At 33.4% G+C, this 21,794-nt stretch overlaps 1 protein-coding gene across 3 annotated transcripts in view; it reads left to right on the top strand.

The window, feature by feature from the left end:
- Window positions 1-21,794, top strand: part of LOC136030337 (NACHT and WD repeat domain-containing protein 2-like) — a 195,887-nt gene that overhangs the window by 75,107 nt on the left and 98,986 nt on the right. For all 3 annotated transcript variants that reach the window (XM_065709251.1, XM_065709254.1, XM_065709252.1), the window contains 5 exons: window positions 1,827-1,932; window positions 8,584-8,756; window positions 12,156-12,375; window positions 14,393-14,605; window positions 18,990-19,111. In XM_065709251.1, the coding sequence (XP_065565323.1) occupies window positions 1,827-1,932; window positions 8,584-8,756; window positions 12,156-12,375; window positions 14,393-14,605; window positions 18,990-19,111 (834 nt within the window). The remainder of the gene's footprint in view (window positions 1-1,826; window positions 1,933-8,583; window positions 8,757-12,155; window positions 12,376-14,392; window positions 14,606-18,989; window positions 19,112-21,794) is intronic.

A 21,794-nucleotide genomic window follows, 5' to 3' on the forward strand; every position in this document is an offset into this window, starting at 1 on the left:
CAATATTTGGTCATAAAACGGTCCATAAGTTAACATGACATTCAAGTGAGGGTAAGACAGCCAAGCTTTTGATTATGTTTTTGTAAATCAAAGACTGGCAGAATCAATACCAGGTTCCAGGGTACACATGAGTGCTATTATTGATGTTAAAAGTAAAGATCGTCATCTAGTAGTAATTAGGGTTAATTTAAAGCTGAAATTTCGGAAGGGTAACTACCTCCCGGGAAGTTGTGATGTTAGTAGACTCTAGAATGAGAATTGGAGAGATATTTTCCAGGAGCAGTTGAATACTAAACTGGGGAGTTTGAAATTTGACAATGTAGAAGACAAGCTAGGAATATTCGTAGAAAAGGTTTATGTTTAATAGAGAAAAGAATGGGCTTGTACAAGAATTATGTGAGTGATAGATCATATCAAAACAAGAGGAATGTAAAGAAAGTGGAGAAATCACTAACTTATGAACTATGGACGTGTGAAGCGGAGGCCATGTATAAAAACACTGTGGAACTGGAAGATGCAGCTTGACAGCATAATGATAAAATACTGTACTAGCATGTTAATAAATTGAGAGGGAGTAGTCAATCTTGACTTGTCCAGGTTAAAGATAGGAATGGCGCTACAATTAGTGATAAAGAAAGAATTAAAGAGAAATGGGCAGAACATTTTTGAGAATATGCTAAACCGTGATAGAGTTGTAGGAAAATATATAGAGGAAAATGAAAAAGTTTATGATACCTTGAATGTGAAAGAAGATTTGTTTTGTGAGGAAAAATTAGTGACAGTGCTAAAAAGACTAAAAACAGTAAAGTCCCAGGTATTGATAGTGTGGTAAATGAGTTTTTTTAAATGTGGTAACTTTGAGGTTAGAATTAAGATGCTGAAGATTATGAATATGATTCTGACAAAGGGGAAGTACCTAGCGATGAAAGGTGGTAAGAGTAAGTGTGGTAATTATCAAGGCATCAACCTGGTCTTTGTAGGTAGCAAACTACTTAGTAATATGAATTTTTTAGACTGAGTCATATGGTAAGTAAGTTATAAGAGAAGAATAGCTCGGTTTTAGAAAGGGTATAGGATGTGTTGACCAAAGTTTTATGTTAGGTTAATAATTGAGAACTGCCTGAGTTATCAAACACCTTTAGTCCTCGGTTTTATAGATTATGAGCAATTATTCGATTCTGTTAATAGAAGAACCTTAGCAAAGGTCGTATCCTTGTATGGTATACAAGACGAATATATTAAAGCAATACTTTTATTCCCCCTCGAAAGGCTCCATGGTTAGGGATGCAAGGAGGATACAAAAAAGATACAATACAGCACCAACCAAAAAAAGAAAACAATGGCCAAATGACACAAAAGAGGAAAAAGAGAACACACCTTAGGCCTGGGAGTCAAAGTGCAAAGAAGACAACCATACACCATGAACAAACACTCAATGGACATCAACACCTCAGAAGAAAAGGAAAAAGAAAACAATGCTGTTCTGTTTGATTCTTTACTAAATGATCCTTAAGAATCCTTTTAAAAGTCCCAAACGAGTGGCATCTCTGTAATGAAGAAAGTAGTGAATTCCAGACCTGTTGAGAAGTGATGAGGGGATTGAATTCTGATCGAATAGTAGGCAGTAGTAGTAGAATATGACAAGGTAAAAAGAACAAAGAACAAAAAAGAACAAAGTAGGAAATAATTTGCATGGCAGCGCTGAAGAGAAAAACTGTCTAATACTAGTTTTGTTTTTACTTTTGTCTATGTTAACCTACTGATGATCATTCACCTGTCCATCAAGTTTAACGGGACGGACATGCCTAACCAAAACTATTTTCCAGATTTAATCTTCCAAGTGCAGATGGAGAGGCTGATCGAAAGGTACCCTTACAGCCACTGGTTTTTCAGTCAAAGGATGGAATTGTATCGCGCTACAATTTACGCAAGGTAAAGTATCATTTATTTGGCCAAATCTATCCATGGTCTCCAAGCTGCATGCGGCCTTTGAAGATATTGGATGCGGCCCTCAGTGATATTACTTCTATCAAATCACAGCTTGCTGTGATATATGAAATTACAATATTCCTTGTGACATCAATATACTTTTCGTGTTCACCAATTTCCTATAAAATATGTTTAATACGTCCTACATTCTACTTTAATTTTTGAACAATATCTTGAATGGTACAGAGTTAATTATTGTCATAGCTACATTACTGATTACTTAGTTTTCATACTTGTCTGGGTTTAATAATAAAAATACCGGTCCTTAAATAAAATTATACAAACAAATCCGTCAATTGTAAAACGAAACCTAGTAAGAGGACAATAAAATAACGGCAAAAAGGGTTTTAAAGTGTTGAATAAATAGATTTGCGTATTCAATGAACAATCAAAATTAACCGAAACTCTACAAGAACACTTGAAAATCTAGGATAGAATACATACAACAGAGAATTCAAAAGAAATAACCGCATCTGATATATAAAAGATGGAATTAAATTCTAAAGCTTATTTAATAAAAGAGAGGGATAATTGTTTCAGCAGGTCCAAAAAGGTGAAGGCACTAGTGTCATTGACCGATAATCGCCATTATAAGAGACTTGGAATGCTCAAAACCACCTTTTATAACGTCTCGTTAGGAGTAATAATCATAGGATACCGTATAAAAATCGAAAGTATTTGATTAATCTCCTAGTTTTTTTTTTGAATGAACTCTCTCTTTATTAACTACTGAATTACAAAAACTATAAATACACTCAACCACCCGTGGGAAGGCTCAAACAGCATAATGTTGGACGGCTGCAATCCTCTGATTCTCAACCTAATTTAATAATAATAAAAAAAAAAATAAGAATGACAAAAACACTCTCAATCAAATAACTCCGTAACACCAGAATATACATAAATAAAGGATAACAATAATCAAAAAAAAATATTATCTCCCCATTCCCAATAAATGTTTTTTTTTTAATTTTACTTTAAACAACCCAATATGTTCCGCCTCCCTAATGCCAGCTGGGATATCATTTCAAATAGCCGGAGCTAAACAGATTTTGTAGGATATCATTTCTACTCCTGAGCATTAAAAAAAATTTGTGATTTGGCACTATTGAACATAAAAAAACAAGAGTGTAGTGTGAAAATATGAGCAGCAAACATCGTAGCATAACTAGCATTAGGAATCAGATTATCATTTAAATCGGATGAGAACTATGTTACATGTATAATAACAATGACTCCATTTAGAATGGAAAAATAATTAAAATTTTGTTCAATAGTGAATAGACCTGTAACGAACATAACTTCCATGTAGAATGGATTAAAAGTAATTGTCAACAACCTAGATGAAATTAGTCTTCTATTGAAAAACAATAATAAATAATAACAATTCTTTTGTTTTTGTACATTTTTGAATAAAAGCTTAACTTTCGGATATGCATCACAATTTTAGGTTGTTCACAATAATTATTCAAGCCAATTAGCATAACCGTAGAACAGCTATGGACGAACATTTGGATGTTACAATATTAATAAACTAGAGTTACAATGCTTGAAATATAAATGTAATGTAGAAAAAAAACAAGTAATTTTTAAGAAAAAAGCTAAGAAATCAGTTTGCCCAAGATGTTCAAATGAGCTATGACATATCATATCCAAAAATGATTAATTTAAATCTTTAAAATTTATCAAATAATTCCAATTTCACATTTCCCAGAAGTTTTATTTTTATAATGTGGTTGATTGCAACCTAACGCTCTGATCATGCAGAATTACATAAGCAAATGACCACTGAAAAAGGATCCCTGAAAAAATCTTAATCTGAAAAAGGTCATATTAAATTAGCCTGAGTTAGTATAACTTGGTTCATTACGGCTGAATAAGTATGGTCAATCTCAATTACATAATCAAAGGACCGTTGTAAATGTATTCTTTTTTAGCCTTAGTTAAATTAACATGGGTTGTTATAATTTGGTTAATCAAGCCTGAATACGTTAGGACGTGCTTAATTACAAAGCGCAATTATTATCGAAATTGAACCTTGATTGAAGTTACATTAACCTTATTTTCTTGATTCAAGTCAGAATAGTGATAATTATCTTGGTTTTAGTTTAAGTTAGGTTAATTTAGCTTGAAGGAAATTTGAAAGTGATGAAAATGCTTATTAATGTTTAGTTAAACGCTTTTAATTATTAACAGTGTATAGGGAACAAATAGTGGATTTCAGTATTAAAAGAACAACAGTCTATTTAAGAACAACAATTGACTCTTTGCTGATAAATCTGAAGCATTTGCAAGGGTTTAAACTATCTTTAAATTTTGGTAATGCATTGTATCTGGCTCCTTGTAAGGATTAAATAAAATAAAAACAAGTTTTCACGCTGAAAGTAAGAAGCAACATTAAAACTTAAAACGAACAGAGACTATTACATATATGAGGGGGGGGGTTACTCCTGCAAACCACCTCGTTCTTTGTGCTAAATGTTTTTAATACTTTTGGAAAAAACTTCTTATTCTAAACGAACATAGTATTTCATTTGTTGGTCTTACAGAATTGGGACTTAATTCAAACTTTAGAATAAAGAGCGAGGTAGTTTGGAAGAGTAACCTCCCTCGTATACGTAATAATTTCTCTTTGTTTTGAGCTTTAATGTTGCTCCTTACTAACAGTTGAAAAACTTGTTTTTTTTTATTTTCCGATCTTTTTTGAGTAATTCCAGGAAATCTCGCTACTCCTTTACGGAGAAATCCCTCCTCCCCAAGGATTTATTCTCTAGACAATTCAGTCACGGTGAAAATTTACATCAGACAATTGCGCCTAACATCTCCACTTGTAAAATTGAGCCGGCAATGAGAAAGCAAGACATAAGAAGAATTTATTATAGGAATTTAGGCCAATTCCCCCATTGTAAAATTTCTCCTGAAAAATTAAGGACCAAAGAAAAACCCTGAAAAATCCTAGGACCCAAAGTCCTAGGGACTTTGGGAGGGTCATGATATGTATGTATGTATGTATTTATTTCCCATCAAAAGAAACAGATGGAGTATAAAATAAAAAAGCAAAAAACACACTACAAAAGAATACACAAACACAAGGAAAATAAAGAACAAATGGATATCAACTACAAAAAACAAAACCTATTGCCTCAAAATAATTGCCCAGGGATGAGTAACAATATTAGAGTTATATCTGGCGATCTGGGCTATGATCGCTTCATTAGGGTCGATAATCCCATACCGACTTGTCACAATACGGTTACTTGTCCATGGTGGAAGCCGTAAGAGGTACTTCGCATATTTATAATATGTAGACCGCAATTCTTTCTTATCTTCCTTTTGGAGATAATGGGGAAGTGCCACTACATTGTACAGATGGGCCAAAATCCGCCGATCAAACTGGCGCTTATAAACTACAACACGGCTATACGCTAAAGAGATCCGTTTCTGCAGATGACTCTGCAAAAGATGACGCGTTCCAAGCATAGACCGACCAATAGGGGTCCCCAAATAAACTATGTGTTCGGCAAGCCGAACAGTAGCACCACCCAGCCTGACATCAACATCAGACCCTTGCTTCCCCAAAGGCATAGTTATTCGGCCTTTCAACTATGCTGAATAAAATGGCTATCTCAAAATTTTGATCAGATGACATTGAGAAAAAAGGGGCGTGGAGGGGCCCTAGCGGCCTTCCATTTTTTTGGTCACATAAAAAAACACTAGAGCATTTAATTTCCACTCGAATGAGTCCTCTTATGATATTCTAGAACCACTGGGTCAATAGGATCACCCCTTGGAAAAACAAACAAAAAAATTAAAATAAATAGACACGTATTCATGACTGTTCTTCTTGCGAAAAATACAAAATTCCACATTTTTTCAGATATGAGCTTAAAACTTCTAAAGTAAAATTCTCTAATACGCTGTTTTTGATAGTGTGATTTTTGTTAAGATTTTATGGCTTTTATGGAGGTATCCCCTTTTTTTCAAAAATAAGGCAAATTTTCTCAGGCTCATAGCCTTTGATGGGTAAGATTAAACTTAATGAAACTTATAAAATCAGTATAAAACTCCGATTCTTGTGATATATCTACTGGTATCAAAATTCCGCTTTTTAGAGTTTCGTTTACAGTTGAGTCGGGTCGCTCCTTACTTACAGTTTGTTACCACTTACTGTTTCATCCTCATATGAATTGATAATGTAGATTTCTGAAAAAATTTTAGTGCAGATCCTAATTGTATCTGGCTTTTCTCCAGTATAAATTTAGTTTATAAGAAAATACTTCGTTAGACATCTTACATTTAAATTTATTTTATCCTCTATGTACTTTCGCTCAGTATTCTTTTTCCTCAGTTTTTAATTTGCATTGTTTAGACCTGACATTTCGATTGCAACACATGTGTTGATGTCAGTGCATTTACTTTTACATATCTTTTCTAAATCTAGTTGAGGAAAAATATCTTCACTTGAAATATTTTCAAATTAGGTATTAAATGGTTCTAATCTTTCATTTGACATGTAATTGTCACCTGCGTTTGACATGCTGCAATATTCATGAATTCTTATTATTTGGACATTCAAAGGTCGAAATTATGTTGAACACTGTTTGTTTATTCATGTTTTCAACTGTGGTACATACGGAAGAAGCAGAAAAGGCGTATGTTCACCGAAAACAATAAGTAATTTTATTTACAACCGCCTTGCTAAATTTGTATTATTTTGTAGACCTGAATCTGGTTGAGTGAGCAAAAAAAATTGACGATCAGGTTATTTAACTGAATTAAATTCCATATGTTAGTACGAGACGTCTTATATTTGTACTTAAGTTACTCTAATTTGACAAACATGTCATCTCAAAAATCTAAGAAAGTTGATTTACATGTTGGATTTGCTAAAATGTTGTCCATGGATAAGTTCAATATATCTAAGGACTGTCTAATGTGATACGGAGTTACCATATTTGTTAGTACAGAGAGCTAAGTTTCTCAAACCGTTTTTTTGCCAGTGAGAGTAGGATATAATTTTTATGGGAACAGCTAATGGTTTTATTGTAGCTCTGCCTTGCGAAATTTTGATTTAGCAGCCAAAAACAGTATGTGCATACTGCTACTACGACTACTATTAGTAGTGAGGGTAAATGTATTAAGATGAAGCTTTCAGAAAATTTTGAGGAGGATATCAAACTAAACCAAAACACACGACGTGAATGTAGGTTGTCAAACAAGCGTACCAGCAATATTCGAGGAACAACTTACGGTATTAAGTTTAAGACTCAGGGACATGTTGAGGGTGTCTTGGAGTAATCAAAGGTACTATGTGCATAGTGCACTAGGGGGATTTTTAATTTGACATGGATGTTACAAAGGTATATCCCAAAATATATTTGGGATGGCTGAAGGTATTAGGGTGAATCTTTCAGTGGACACTGGTCTGTATGTGCTACTTTTACTACGTGGATATACCACTTGGAATTGTATATGGATGTACCACTTGGCACTTGTTAATACTATTAACACTATTACCTATACTACTACTAGTATTACTCTAATATTGCTGCTACCACTACTTCTACTACTATTACTATTGAACTAAATCAAAAGAGTTTAAGTGGGTCCATGCTGTCCAGATGGCAGAGATACAATATCTTAGGAGTGGAATAGAGCTATAAGTTGAAAATTTCAGGAAAAATCAAGGGGTATGTAAAACTTATCAAAATAAACTGTTTGCATCCAGGTTGTCAAAAGAGTATTTTTGTAAAATCCCAGGAAAAACTAAGGGTATTACGTTAGACCTTAAGGTTATGTTTCTAGGGATGGCAAACTAAATCAGAAGACAATATTTACATCCAGTTAAAGCCAAGGGACACTTCTGCGATATCTCAGGAATGGCTAAGGGTATTAAGTTCAAATTTTCGGGGCTTTGGAGACGAAAATTGAAAAAAATAAAAATGAACTATTTTCATATAAAAAGGGTGTATCTACGATACTTTAGGAAAGGTCAAGGGAATTAAGTTGAAATTTTCAGGCCATGTAGAAGGGAATATTTGATTAATATTTGTCTATACTTTAGGTTGTAACACGATGGAGGTATTCATCAATCGAGGGTATTATAATACAACTCATATTAAAAATTGTTGCAAAGCATTGTCCAACGCATAAATAGTAAGCCGAAATCTGGATTCTTATAGCAAAAACTGAAAAGATTAAAAATATTCTTAAATTTACTAGTGGAAAATTCCATGTCAATTAAATGGATCAAAAATTATGTAAAAAAAAATTCCACAAAAGAAGTTTTTCTAAGAGAACCAAAGGGCCACGTCAAACCAAAGATTTCTAATCATTTGGGTTTCATTTATTCATTGATAGAGATTTATGTCAGTTTTCGACTTGAAAAAAATATCATTTAACTTTACTTTTGCTAAGTCTAAATCTTTGTTCTTCTTTGAATAACATTTTTGTGTAAAAAAATGTTTTTAATTACTAACTAATATAATTGTAATTCCTTCTTACTGCTTGGTCATATACAGCCAAAAGCAACTTTTTTTTAGATTAAGCCACGATCTACTTAATAATTATTAATTATTACATTTATCTCTTCAGTTTGGTGAGCTTCCGTTCCACTTCATTAGATCAAAAAGGTTTGACGATTTGTTTAACCACGTCCTATTTAACTATAAATGGTTACATGCGAAATTGGCGGCATGTCCACTACAGGCGGTCTTGAGTGACTTTGATGATGCTTTTGTCCATATTCAGGATCCACACATAAAAAGGTAAGTTTGTTATTCGACCATTAGACTTAAAGTAACAAGGATATAAAAATAAAATATTTTTGCCCTCTTGACCAATAACTGGTCCATTAATACCTTAAAACTGCGATTTTCCATGATATTTCCTTTGATTTTACCAAAATTATGAAGTTTTTACGATAGTACCACATTTTTGTCTTCTTACTCACGTTTAACCTTAAAAACGAAGGACAATTTTTGTTCCCATAGACTACTTCGCCTTCAAAGAAATGCAGCACCTTCTTATGTTGCTTAGTGTCATATTTTTGGCTTATTTTTTCTGATGTTTCAGTCACCGTTCTTCTTCTTTTTTTAATTTGTCCTCGCTGCTACCAAAAACTCTATAACTGCATATGGTGGTCTTTTTCATAAGAAATTGGGGCCTTAATGTTTTGTAACTTTTTGGAATGTGGTGGCGTAAATTTCCGCTAAACGAGTTCAAACCATTATATTCTTTTTCAATGTCCTTGGTGGGTTAAAGAAATTGTCATGTTCTCACACTAGATGTTTTATAAATCTAATTTTGAAGGAGGAGGAGAGATGTTTGGGCTATCGCGAAGACTTGGTCTTTTAAGTGAGATTTTTAGGTACAAGGAAATTAGACTAGTTGCAATACAAACACCACCTTTGGGGAAGAAATTTAGTTCTTTAAGTTAAGATCAGAATGCTAACACTGCCATTTCAGAAAGAGAGAGATATAAATTCGTTCATCTTAAAAATATCATATAAAACCGTGTGCAAAAATTATCCAGTTAGGGATAGATGGTGTTTTGACACTTTTCTAATTTCGTTATATCACTAGTCAAGACAAAAATTGCCCAAAATGGACCAATGCCATTTTTGAATTTGTTTGATTCATTATTTACTTTTATTCATAATTCAGGCTCTACTAGTACTATCGATCATGTTTTAACCAACGTAAGACTATCAGGTTCAGTTCTAGTTGAATCAGAACACACAGTGAGTGATCATCTTTACCTAAGTTTCAAAGTTCTATTCAAGCCAGTTGCCCCTACCCCCAAAAGTGGAAAATTCTATATTAAGTCGGAGTGGTGAAAAATAAACAGAGAGCTGTACGCTGCCACATCTGATAGTATTCTAAACGAAAATGAAAGTACCGTATAATTTGTTACTACATGGAACTAAAGACCCAATAGCCTTAGGAGATAGTTCATGCAATGAAAGTTACAGGGACCACTGCTGTACCAAAGTGCAAAATTAGGAAAGGCGCTAGCAAACCAGGATGGGATACATGCCCCAAACTCAAAATTGCTAAACGGTGAGCCAAGTTGTGGTATCGCATATGGATCGACTCAAATAAGCCTAGAAGTGGGACCATGTTTAATCTTTTCCAAAGAACCAAGAAAGAATACAGTATGTTGGTTGACAGAGCAAAGATGGAAAATGCTGACCAAGTATCTAGGGAAGCGATCAGTAATCCAAATTACATGTGGAAGTGTTTTAAAAAATCGTGTCCGGAAAGTTGACCTGCCTCAAACATTAGTGAGGAAGAGTGGGTTAAGCATAATAGTGGCGTCTTTAAATCTAAGAGTTTAAAGCTGGAAAATGACAGTGAAACTAGTTTTAAATGTAAATTACAACCCCTTCTAAAAAAGCACATTTGTAATTGTTCCTGCAGATATATAGTGTACTATCCGTCACGCCGGAAAGACCCTGTTTTCGACGGCATATCTACAGAACACCTTCAACACGGGTCTGACTTACTTTACCTGCATCTTACCTTGTTATATTAGATGTGTATTAATTTTGCAACAGTGCCACAGTCTTTTCATACTGGTATAGTTACTAATATACTAAAAAAAAAGGTAAAAATGCTAACGAGTGCTCCGGTTACCACCCAATAACAGTTTCTACCACATTGTGTAAAGTGTTTGAACGACTTATACTTTCAGAAATAGTATCCAAGTGCTCGCTAGATTACCGTCAGTTTAGTTTCCGTAAGAATTTGGGTTGTGCTTTTGCTCGGAGGGTTCCGAGCAATGTCAAATACTTTGGTCAAACAGTATCCAGGGTACGCAGTAAAATTGGGCCTTTCAGTACCTGGGTTGGTGCACCTTTGGAATTCAACTTGAGATAGCACGTTACTAATTTTGGGACCCAAACTACCTAACTGGAATAGAACTTTAACAAAGGCCATTTTCTGAGGGAACCAATAAATAAAAATAGATGACATTATAATATCTTCCTGTATGTAAGGTAAAGTAGCCATCTACGTTTCCTAGCAAAAAAATTAATGCTTAATTCTTATGACTTTACATATTTCCTCCTTTCGGTGGAAGTAGTGGGTTATATACGAACAAAGACTTTGCCCTTATTCCCTTTAATGTATAGTTTTGACCTCTCGTTCCTGGCATAAGTTTTAGCAAGCAAAGATCCTACTAGTACCCTGTGTACATGGAAGTACTATAATGTCATCTGCATTATTTTACCAATTTTTCTGTGCACCGAAATCAGCGATCGACATTTTGTTTTTGAATGCCGCTAAATTTCTCAGAAACGGACATTGAAAAGCTAATGTTCCGAATTTGGACCAAAGAAGCTTGACCCAGGTACCAAAGAACGGTCTTTAGTTTTATGAAGCCGTAAGAATCGTAACTTTTATAACATATTGTACCTCTGTGGTGTTAGCTGGGGAGGGGGAGTCAGGGGGCTTTTGCTCCACTTTGAATTATTTTCCCTTACCACTTAAATTTTGAAAAAAGCAATTTGCCCCCCCTCTAAATTTTAGTATATTGACGCAAAAATTGCTTCCTTTCTCTTTGTTACTTAGGAAGGGGTAAAGGCATGGCTCTGCTTGGCATCTTCCACAAAACGGAATTCAGAATGCCAACTTCAGTTGGAGCTGAGATTGGTGTTACTTTTCCAGTTTAGTGAATTGAAAAAAAAGGCATCCAAAGAAGCTACTTTTTCCATATTACGGCTGAAAATAGAACATCTAAAAATAATGGGTTTCGGAAAATTTAGGTTTTCATATTTACCAAAAATACAAAATGAAGGTTGGTTTTAAGTCTAGGCCAGTGAAGATCGTAACCCAGTGATTTTGTAAGTCACCAAGTTCTAAAGCATATAAGCCGATACTTACATTCTGTCTTTAATGGAAAAGTGAAAAAATTAAGAACAAGGTTAAAAAAATTATTAACTTTTTGTTGAGAATTGTGGTCAACTTTGCTTATATAATGTAGAAAATTGAGATACGAGAAAATGGTGATAATTCCCCCGCGTGACAATTTTTTCCATGACCGCTAATAAAGTTCTTAAAGTTTATAGTGAAAATACAATTTGCGTGGATAATTTTGCCCTTTATCCTTTATGCCCTTTCAATTTGTCCATAATATCTTAATCATATAAGTATTACTTTTTTAGGCAAATAACATTGGTTGCAGACGCACTGCGATTAGGAGGTGCCATTTTGAGCCATTACCCGGATATGCTTGCCCCTCAGCTTTTAAGCAGACTCCTTCCCGAGTCAATGGGCCATAACTTAGTCAAAGCACTGTTGAAGCAATGTGACCTGGAAGGACCTCAAGATTGTGCACTTATCCCTGTTGCACACTGTTTGCATACTCCAGGGGGACCACTAAAGGTAAAAGATGGGTCTAAATAATCACTAGAGCTTTTAGCTTCAGCTTTTTAAGTCGGTAGAAAAATTTGGAGTTGGAGGTGTCTCGAGTCTGAAAAAAATATATATGCTCTTTGATATTAAGACCGTTTTTAGGCATTTAGGAAAAGGCCTTTAATACTTTTCTTTGTCGATTCTTCTCCCTCTACTCTCGGTGACTCTCAAATTCAGTGCAAATATTGAACTCAGTCTTACACCAGGCATCATGATTTTGGTTTTCTCGTTAATCCTTCTAGATTTCCTATTAGTGAATTTGATTTTAACAAAACTGGAACTATAGATGTTTTTTAGAAGAAGAAGAAGATCAGTATGTATTTTCTATGGTATTATGAAAGATATATTGTTGTGCGGTCAATACTATTCAAAGATACTAAATATGATCACTAGCCTCAGCCCTGTTTTGTACAATTCTCCTTCGGACATTCTGCCAGACAAACAGCAAGTAACACCGATGGAGATATATTAACCGCTTAAATACTGTAGAGGGGACAGACATTTCTCACTACAAAGACTGCTTGCAGCTGACCACAGCTTAGATATAAAGTTCAGTTATGAAGACTCCTATCTTGCCCATGAGAAGCTTTTGGTACAGAGCTCTGAACTTGGCGCCTCCTCCAAGCCCGCGCTCCGACGCGTAGATCGTACTACAGCACCATAGGTGGGAACGCAATTTTGTTTTGTTTCCAACAGGCATGATTTTCACACAGCAATAAATTACAGATTTACGATTCTATTCATGACGTCAGTCCAATTGCCCCGAGTTTTAGATTCAGACTGCCAGTTTCCTGTCTCCAGCAGCTATGATTACTACCGCGCACTGTGTCCCAAAAATAAATCGAGTCTTCATAACTGTATTGTATATCTAAGCTGTGCAGCTGACTGTGTTTAGAAATCCTTTTACATTTAATGACAATTATACATACAGATTTTTCCTAGATAAAGTTACGCAACAGATATGCATACAAGATTATTCCCGGATAGAATAGTAAAGGGCCCAGTTGAACTAATTTTCTACCAATTTATTACGGAGAATTGAAAGTTTGTCGGAAAAATATCTCTATAGTTTTATATTAGCTGTCTAAGTCTATTATTGCCCATAATTTCTGTCTCGTTTTTTTTTGGTACGAGAGCAGGAGCCAAAAATTTTCCTGCGGGACTCGAGAAATTAACACTTTTTTTGCTTTTCCAATTTACTTTCCTCTCTATGGAGAACGTTTCTAGTATTCTTGAGATTAGGAAGGCCACACAGCCCTACTGGCTCTGCCTCAAACGACCTGACTTCTGCACCGTATAAATTTGAGATAACTCTGGTTAAGCTTGACATTTAGAACAAACGTAGGACAACGAAAATAATGAGAAAACTCACAGCAAGTGAAAAGCGGAAAGAATGCAAATATTTTGGCTGAGACTTTCGACCAGCTGTCAATCTCTTATTGTATTTCCTCCTATTACCGACGAGTTTCACCCTTTGTGTGGCCTCAAACTTTTGTAACGCAATAGAAGATTGGGGGGGGACTAAAAACGTCTAAAAATCTGAATCTACTATTTGTCATTTAAATATGTTTTTTCTCTAAAAAATAGTATTTTAATAGTCCGTATACTGGACCATTCAATCGTATACGTAATTTTCTGCTTTTAATAAAATGCAATTTATTATGTGGCAAGAGATGCACGTGTTTTTTTTATAGAAATAAATTTTGAACAATATACATGTATTATAGAACTGTTATTATCTATTGAAAACAACCCCGACATAAATCCAGTCAGTGCCATGTCGTGTCAAAACAAAAAAGAGGTGCTTAGAGAACATGGTAATTATTCACTAAAGTTCTTTATTTATATAGTATCTACTATCTAGGGCATTTTAAAATACTAATAGACAAGAGTATCTTGAAATATTACAGCAGAGAGATATAAAAATTACTGTGAAATACTGATTTCTAGTTCAGTAGTTTAATGATAAGACTCACTCTTTTTTTAGTACTCCCTTGAAGGTCATCAGTTTGCAGTGTTTGGATTCAAGCTTACTTCTGACTGCCGTTACATTGTATCTGTTTCTAACAAATTTTTAACATTTGACATGTCTACAAGTGACCTCGCAAGAGCAGTAGCACCTAAAATTAGGGGTATATTCCAAGGTCTGTCTTTAAGCCCAGATGACAAATATGCTTCTGCTTGGACAAGCACTAATCAGGTAAATTATACTTAATTAACTTTAGAAATCACAGTCGAAGGAGTATTCAAGGGACAAGCACGTTGGCAAGAACTTATGTCAATGGAGAAAAGAGCCAAATTTGAGGATATATATATATATATATATATATATATATATATATATATATATATATATATATATACGATGCTACAGTGAGTTTCTGGTAGTAGTAGCAGTAGTTTTAGTGTCTTTTTTCTGTAAGCTATTAAAAAATGTTCTTTTTGTATATACCAGGCCTTCTTAAACTATTGTTCACGACCACAAATTGATTCACGTATCGAAATTCCGTGGTAGGGTGAGATTTTAATGTCAAATATTTAAATACACGATGTATAACATCTAGATGTATATTTGTGTAGAGTCATACTCACATACCTGCACACAAACAAAGGTTGGAATGCGCGTGCACACGTGTAGCGAGACAATGATTCAATAACACTGACTGTACTGACAGTAATGTGACAGTATTGACAGTATTGGCGTTCTTCTTTAAGTTGCCATTTTGGCTTATTACTCGCCAGACTGGCTTATTCTGATGGTGACTGGTGGGAAATTTTTTTAATTTACTCTCCGGCTTAAGTGACAGGCAAAAATATTCGTTTTAAATAATTTTTTTTTTAAGCTGCTCATTATGATTACATAACTTTTAATCACTGCTATACTCACCGAGAGGCCCTTGCAGCAAAGGTTAGGCTAGTTAGGTAGTCAAGTTAGCTAATTAGGTTAACCTGGTAGTTAAGTACTTTATCTATTAAAATTTTATGCTAAATAAACGAATCAAATTGAAGCACATATTAAAGTATATGGTTTTGAATCTTTAAATAGTCAATCGCATAATAATCATCCGATAGAACCTCAATGCCCTTTTCGATTATTCTTTTGCGGAAATTCGAGTAGTGGTAAACCAATTTACTTTTAAATTTAATATATTTATATTCTTTATATTTTAAATTCTTTATATTTCGATTAAGTTTATTTATATGCTATAGATCTCGAAGAATACAAATATCAAGACCTAATTCAAACCAAAAACTGTTTAGAAGGAAAAAATGGACAGAATACATTGTCTGCAAGTAATGATAAAGATGATATCGTAGAAGTAGATGACTTAGACCATAATTTTGCGAATTTAGGTATCTTTGAAGATTTTTAACAAAAAAGGATCAGAAAAACGTTGAAGATTTATTCGTGAGAGATAGAAAACAAAATGCGCCAATAATATATTTCTGAGAGCTATTTTGATACCCTAGAAAATACAATTAAAATGTAATTATTTTATACTTTATAAATTTTCTAATCAAAGCGAAAAAAGATAAATTTCTTAACTATTTTAATCATGCTACAAAGAGTCATGGATTTTTAGTTGTTGATCTGAAAACAAATAAAGAAGCTCTAAAATATAGAAAAGAACTTTGACATACCACTATGAAAGAATAAATTTGGTTAATAAACCTATTTGTATGATAAATGAATAAAATTGAAAGTTTAGGAAATAAAACCAGTAAAGATTACAGTGAAAGTAGAATACTCGATGACAATGGAAATCTTGATTTACAGGTTAAGCGCTTAATTAATTTAGTTGACGCTAAATAAGAAAATGCTATTACTTTACAAAATGGGAAAACTGTTTTAAATAACCTCAAGGGTGAAGTTGTTACCAACGAATTCTTACAAATCAGTATTTAAATTAGGATATTAATAGACTAACTGAAATTTATCAGTCACCTGAAATATGTTGACTAGAGACAATGGTGAAGGATTACTCGTAAAAAATACTTTAATAAAAAAGGAGATGTAAATTTGGAAAATAGAAGAATTTACAATGTTGCAAACCCGGAAAATGGTGCGGATGCAGTTATCTTTCAACGTTAAGCGATTTCAAACAAGAAATTAATAAATATTAAATCCTAAACAATCTGAAATTAAGCAAAGATATTGGCAAGTACACTAAAATTTATGAATCACCTGACAATATATTCACTAGAGTTGATGACAAAGAACTATTAGTAAGAACACCTTAAAAGAAACAAAAGAAAATATTAGTGCAGAGAATAGAAGGATTATAAATGTTGCACATCAAAGAAAAAAAAATGGCGCAGATGCAGTAACCTTTTAACTTTACTCGTATACTCGAAGGGTTCTATGTGGTTATCTGAACGTTCAGACAATAACGAAGATGTTATTATAAACATTCATGAAAAAGATCCCGATGTAGTATTTCAAAAGAGAATGAAAGGAAGGTTGAAGTAAAATAAATAATATTAGATTTTTTATTAAACAAAATAATTAACTAATAAAATATAAGTTTTATTGAGTATATATAATTTATCTATCCCCTTTTCAAAAAAGAAACTTGAAAAATGCTTTAAGGCCCAACAAAAAGGTAAAATTCGTCTAAATCATAGCAGAAAAAATAATAGAGATAATTAAATAAATAATTTAATTACTTCTAAGCCAAAGACAATTGAATAAAATAGAAAAATTCAAGACAGAAAATATAAGATGTAACATTGATGTTTCATACAAACAGCTGGTCCGAAATGGAGTATTTTTACCGTTTTCTACACCTTGAACTGTTGCACTTGGAAAAGCTGGCTTAACCAGTTGTGCTGCAGTCTTAGGAACGTATGCATGTAAAAAAGTTGTTGATGAAATTACTAGTAACTCTTCAGGTGGAGCATTGAAACTACCTGGGAAAATTGCTTGAGCTTTAAAACTTCCTCGCACAGAGAAAATCGTTGGAATGAGAAACGATATAGTTCCTAAGAACCGTGGAAGACCTAAAAAGTTGTTGAAAACGTTGAAGTTCCTAAGAAATGTGGAATAACTAAAAATTTGTTGATGCTACAGTTTCATCTTCTTATCCAAAAATGAAAAGCGCGCGAAAAAAGAAAAAATCAATGATACTCTTAACAAATATTGACAGTTACTTACAATTTACCCTCGTAAGATTTAAAGACAAAACAGGTCTTGTGAAATAAGAATTTTGATATTATTAAAAAGATAGTTAAATTATATTCCATTCTCCCTATACTATTGATAAAATATAATAATATATGACTTAATACTTAATGGATAGTTCGAAATCAATATGTACATAACTATTATTTTCTTTCAGTAACCTTTGTGATCATACCTTTATAATTTTTTGTAAATTACTTTTGAAAATCAGCTGCTGTAGAATGTTTTATCAATAAAACTAATTCACAAATTAATAATGAAATAATAAGCAAATAATATAAATATTTTAAGAATTTTTTTGCTGTACTTAGTTTCTCCTAATTGAATACAGACTAAATCTTAGAGAGAGTCGTGAAAAATTGCTGTGTTATTTTTTGTGCAGAGAACCAAGCTACATGCGCCATATCTATTCAAACTGTGAACAGAAAATATATGACTTTTGTTATGATAGGGTGAAGCAAATAGAAAATGAGCGCCAATAGAACAATTAATGAAACAAGCAATATTAGTTGGTAGAAAGTAAAAATGATTTTATCTGTGCCTTGAACTTTACAGACCTTATACAAAACTTATAAGCATTTAATTTCACTTGTTTTGTTTATTTTTCACGGGGAAAAATTGCAATGTTTTGCGGAATTCATTTTCTTGTTTAATTATTTCTTCATTAATCAATTCACCCGATTTGCTCATAGCAAGAAATTCTAAATAGAATGAATAAGCAGTTTTATACTAAGCCTTTCTCTCTGCTATTCTTAGACGTTTTTCAAGTATTGCAATCAAAAATGTGCCAGGACTTAAAAACACAAGGGGTAACACAGTGAAAGAAGATAAACCTGAAGCACTAAATATAAATTTATTTACTAAGAAACAAACATTTCCGTAATATTTAGAACTTTTACGATAAACAAATAATCGTTTCTCTAATTCTTCTTAAATTTTTATTCAGGAGTAAAATTTTAAATAAAATGCTGGGGATCCACTCCGTTGGATCTTTTGTATTTTTTTTTAATTTCACTTAAATTTTAAATTAGAATAGAATGATAAGTAATTGGTTTATCTAAAGTTTCTTAAAAGTGTTTTATTCCTTTTTCTGGTGGAATACCTAAAGAATGAAAGGATTTTACAAATAGATGTCTAGGATCATTGAAATAACAAATCAAATGAGTTCCAGGTGATCATTTTCGAAACATCAAAATTCTTATTTCACAAGACCTGTTTTGACCTTAGATATTATGATGGTAAATTGTAAAAAACTTCAGAGGTTTTCATTTAAAATGGTGTAAATTTGATTAGAAAGGGAGTGAAATAAGTGATTGTCGAAACGGGGCAGCTCCTGCATTACTCCTGCATACTTATATCAAATACTACCAGCAACTAAATTGTAAAACATATTTACTTACAGTTTTTGATCTTAAACATGTTAACAAGCGAGATTGTGCTGTTAGATAACCCTCTTCCTGAATCAGAAACTATCCAGGGTCTTCACTTGCTTGACACAAATCTTATCTTGTGGGGATTGACACGGTAAGTTTTTATGGTTGTTAGCTTAAATATGATATTAATGAAAAACGAATCACTTTCTGAATGAAACTTAAAAAAATTAAAGATGTTTTATCTTCAAATGTGGGGGACCTTGGTATTGATACAAAGGCGATTTTTCGATACGGTGTATCTTCTAATTCATTAATTTTTCTGTAGTTCTGACTTCACATAAAATGTGTATTTGTTGATGCTTTTATTGAAAATGGTATCTGTGTATCTGTTAATGTCTATTTGTCAAGATTTTTATTGAAAATGGGAGAAGTTTTTTGTCTGAAGCAACCCCTACCCACTGGGCTGGGCTGGATGGCTCTAATGTTGCTTTGGACAACATGCTAAACAATTATATTGAAGGTCTTTTTTCAAATATGTATAAAGTTATAAATAGTGCTTTTAACTATTTTTGGTGTCTACCACGCTTCTTTCTGGGGTCTTCTTTGCTTTTTATTTCGCTCGCACAATATCATCTTTTTCAGATGGGTTAGTAATTATTTCGGTGTGTCCCCACTATCAGGCTTATCGCTCCAAAACAATAGTCTGATAGTGGATAAAGAGGTGCAATGTCGAATGTGTCAAACAGTTCGTGCTATAGATGTACAAGTAAGAAGCAACCTGGTCAAATAGTAATCAAAACTGTAAAAAAAGGAATTTTTACATCAATACAAATATCAAAAGAATGGACTCGTTATGCTGGTTCCAAATAAATCAGATTCATTCAGTTTAGTGCTATTTAACAAAGGCTACGAACTTGAGAAAATTTACTTGACTTAGACAAAGGGAGGAAGCATCCCCTAAAATTAAAAAATTCTTATTTGAAGATCAATTCATTAGATTCAGCGCATCAGGGAGCCATAATGAAAGAAAGAAAGTTTATTTGAGCCCTAAAGCCATACACAACATGATTTAATAATACAACACTGCACAGAACACACACTCAATATAAAACAATACTTATTTTCAATAACTCGGCTCGACTGAGCCTCTCCCGCCTTTTCCACATATCGTGCCATTGTGTATATGGTTCCAGGCATCGAAGACCTCAGGATATCAGAAAGCAGCACCAACCGATGGTCCCCCCAAATTTCATCCCTAAGACTTTCAAGCTCTTGGCACTCCATGAGGAAATGGGCTAAATGTTGAGGTTTCAAACTCCTGTACACAAAAATATAGAATTTTGTATTTTTTTTTACCAGAAGAAATATGATGTGTACCGATGTGCATTTTTTTTTTCTTCTTCTTCTTCTTTTTCCCCAGGGGGGATCCTTTCGAACCAATGGTTCTAGAATTACTGATCTGTTTGTTACTACAGAAAGCAAAGAGCCTTGATCCGAGAAAATATTCCTGTAGAAGAGGGAAATTCATGCTGTACGAAAAACAGATACAATACTCGCCGCCCTAAAATTTATCAGAAAACGCTGTGAACTATTCTCTGCCATTCCATAGGTTTAAAATTGCTTTTGAAATTGCCGTTATCTAGATGTTTCGTATGTTTCACAAAATGCTTGAGATTCAAGCAAGGTGTTACCGTTGACCCATCTACTTTGGTTAGCTATACCTAGCGATCCTGGTGACCCATCACCAGTGACTTAGAACACGTAAATGACTAGTGGACAGGGTTGCCACCCGGTGAAAAAAATCCCTAGGCTCTTAAAAAAATCACTAAATCAGCACATAAATCACTAGATTATTGACTATAAATCACTAGAATTATAATATTTTTTATCATTGTAATTAATAATCGTTTTTCTTCTTTATAGTGTTCTATACAGGGGCACCTACAGGAAGGGGGCAAAATTGCCCTCCCCCCTCCTTTAGATGTGAAAAAACACTTTAAATTAACATTTTATTTTTCTCAAGCGAAAATTACCCTTGGAATTTTGAAAAATGCCTTTTTGCATCTTTATGCAGAGAATAGAACAAAATCCTTGCTTCCTCCCTGTATTTTCCTTGATTGTACCCTTCGTACCCTTAGCCGGCGCCCCGAACACTGAAAATTCGTTATTCGTGATCTAATCGAAAAATTTTCTTTTCTTTCTTTCCTTGTCGATCCAAAACTCCAATTTTTTTACCAAAAAATATACAAAACTATTTTCTTTTTACTCTAGTTGAGCTAGAATAATTACTGGGACACTAGCGACAATTTTTAAAATGGCCATTTTATATTTTTATGGAAAAATTGTGTCCTAACCTCCACAAATTTCGATAAACATCAGTCTTATTGCTTCTTTAATAAAAAATATTCTTGTTTATTATACGGAACACAAATGAGAAGCAAAGCATGGTAGTTCTAATGAAATATTCCTAATGAAAATATGATGAAAATATAATACTTTACATTATATAATAACATAATTTGGGTTATATATTTGCACATAAGGGGAGTGTGGAACTAAAGTAACCAAGCCTAACCTTACCCCCAGCCTGCTAATATGCAAATATATAGCCCAAGTCATTCAAGTGCAATGTTTTCTGTCACCCGTTATTTGTATTTGCAGTTATGAAACTTGTGCTCATTGATCGTACATTATCCTTATTATTCTAAGTAAATTATTCTTAGCATACTTTCATTCCCGGGCCTATCCTTGGGGGCTGTGTGGGTATTTTTAAACCCAAAGGTATAGTTTTCAAATCTTTAAACTATGCTAAACAAAATGGCTATCTCAAACTT

Source organism: Artemia franciscana, chromosome 8 (genome assembly GCF_032884065.1).
Source record: "Artemia franciscana chromosome 8, ASM3288406v1, whole genome shotgun sequence".
Taxonomy (NCBI): domain Eukaryota; kingdom Metazoa; phylum Arthropoda; class Branchiopoda; order Anostraca; family Artemiidae; genus Artemia; species Artemia franciscana.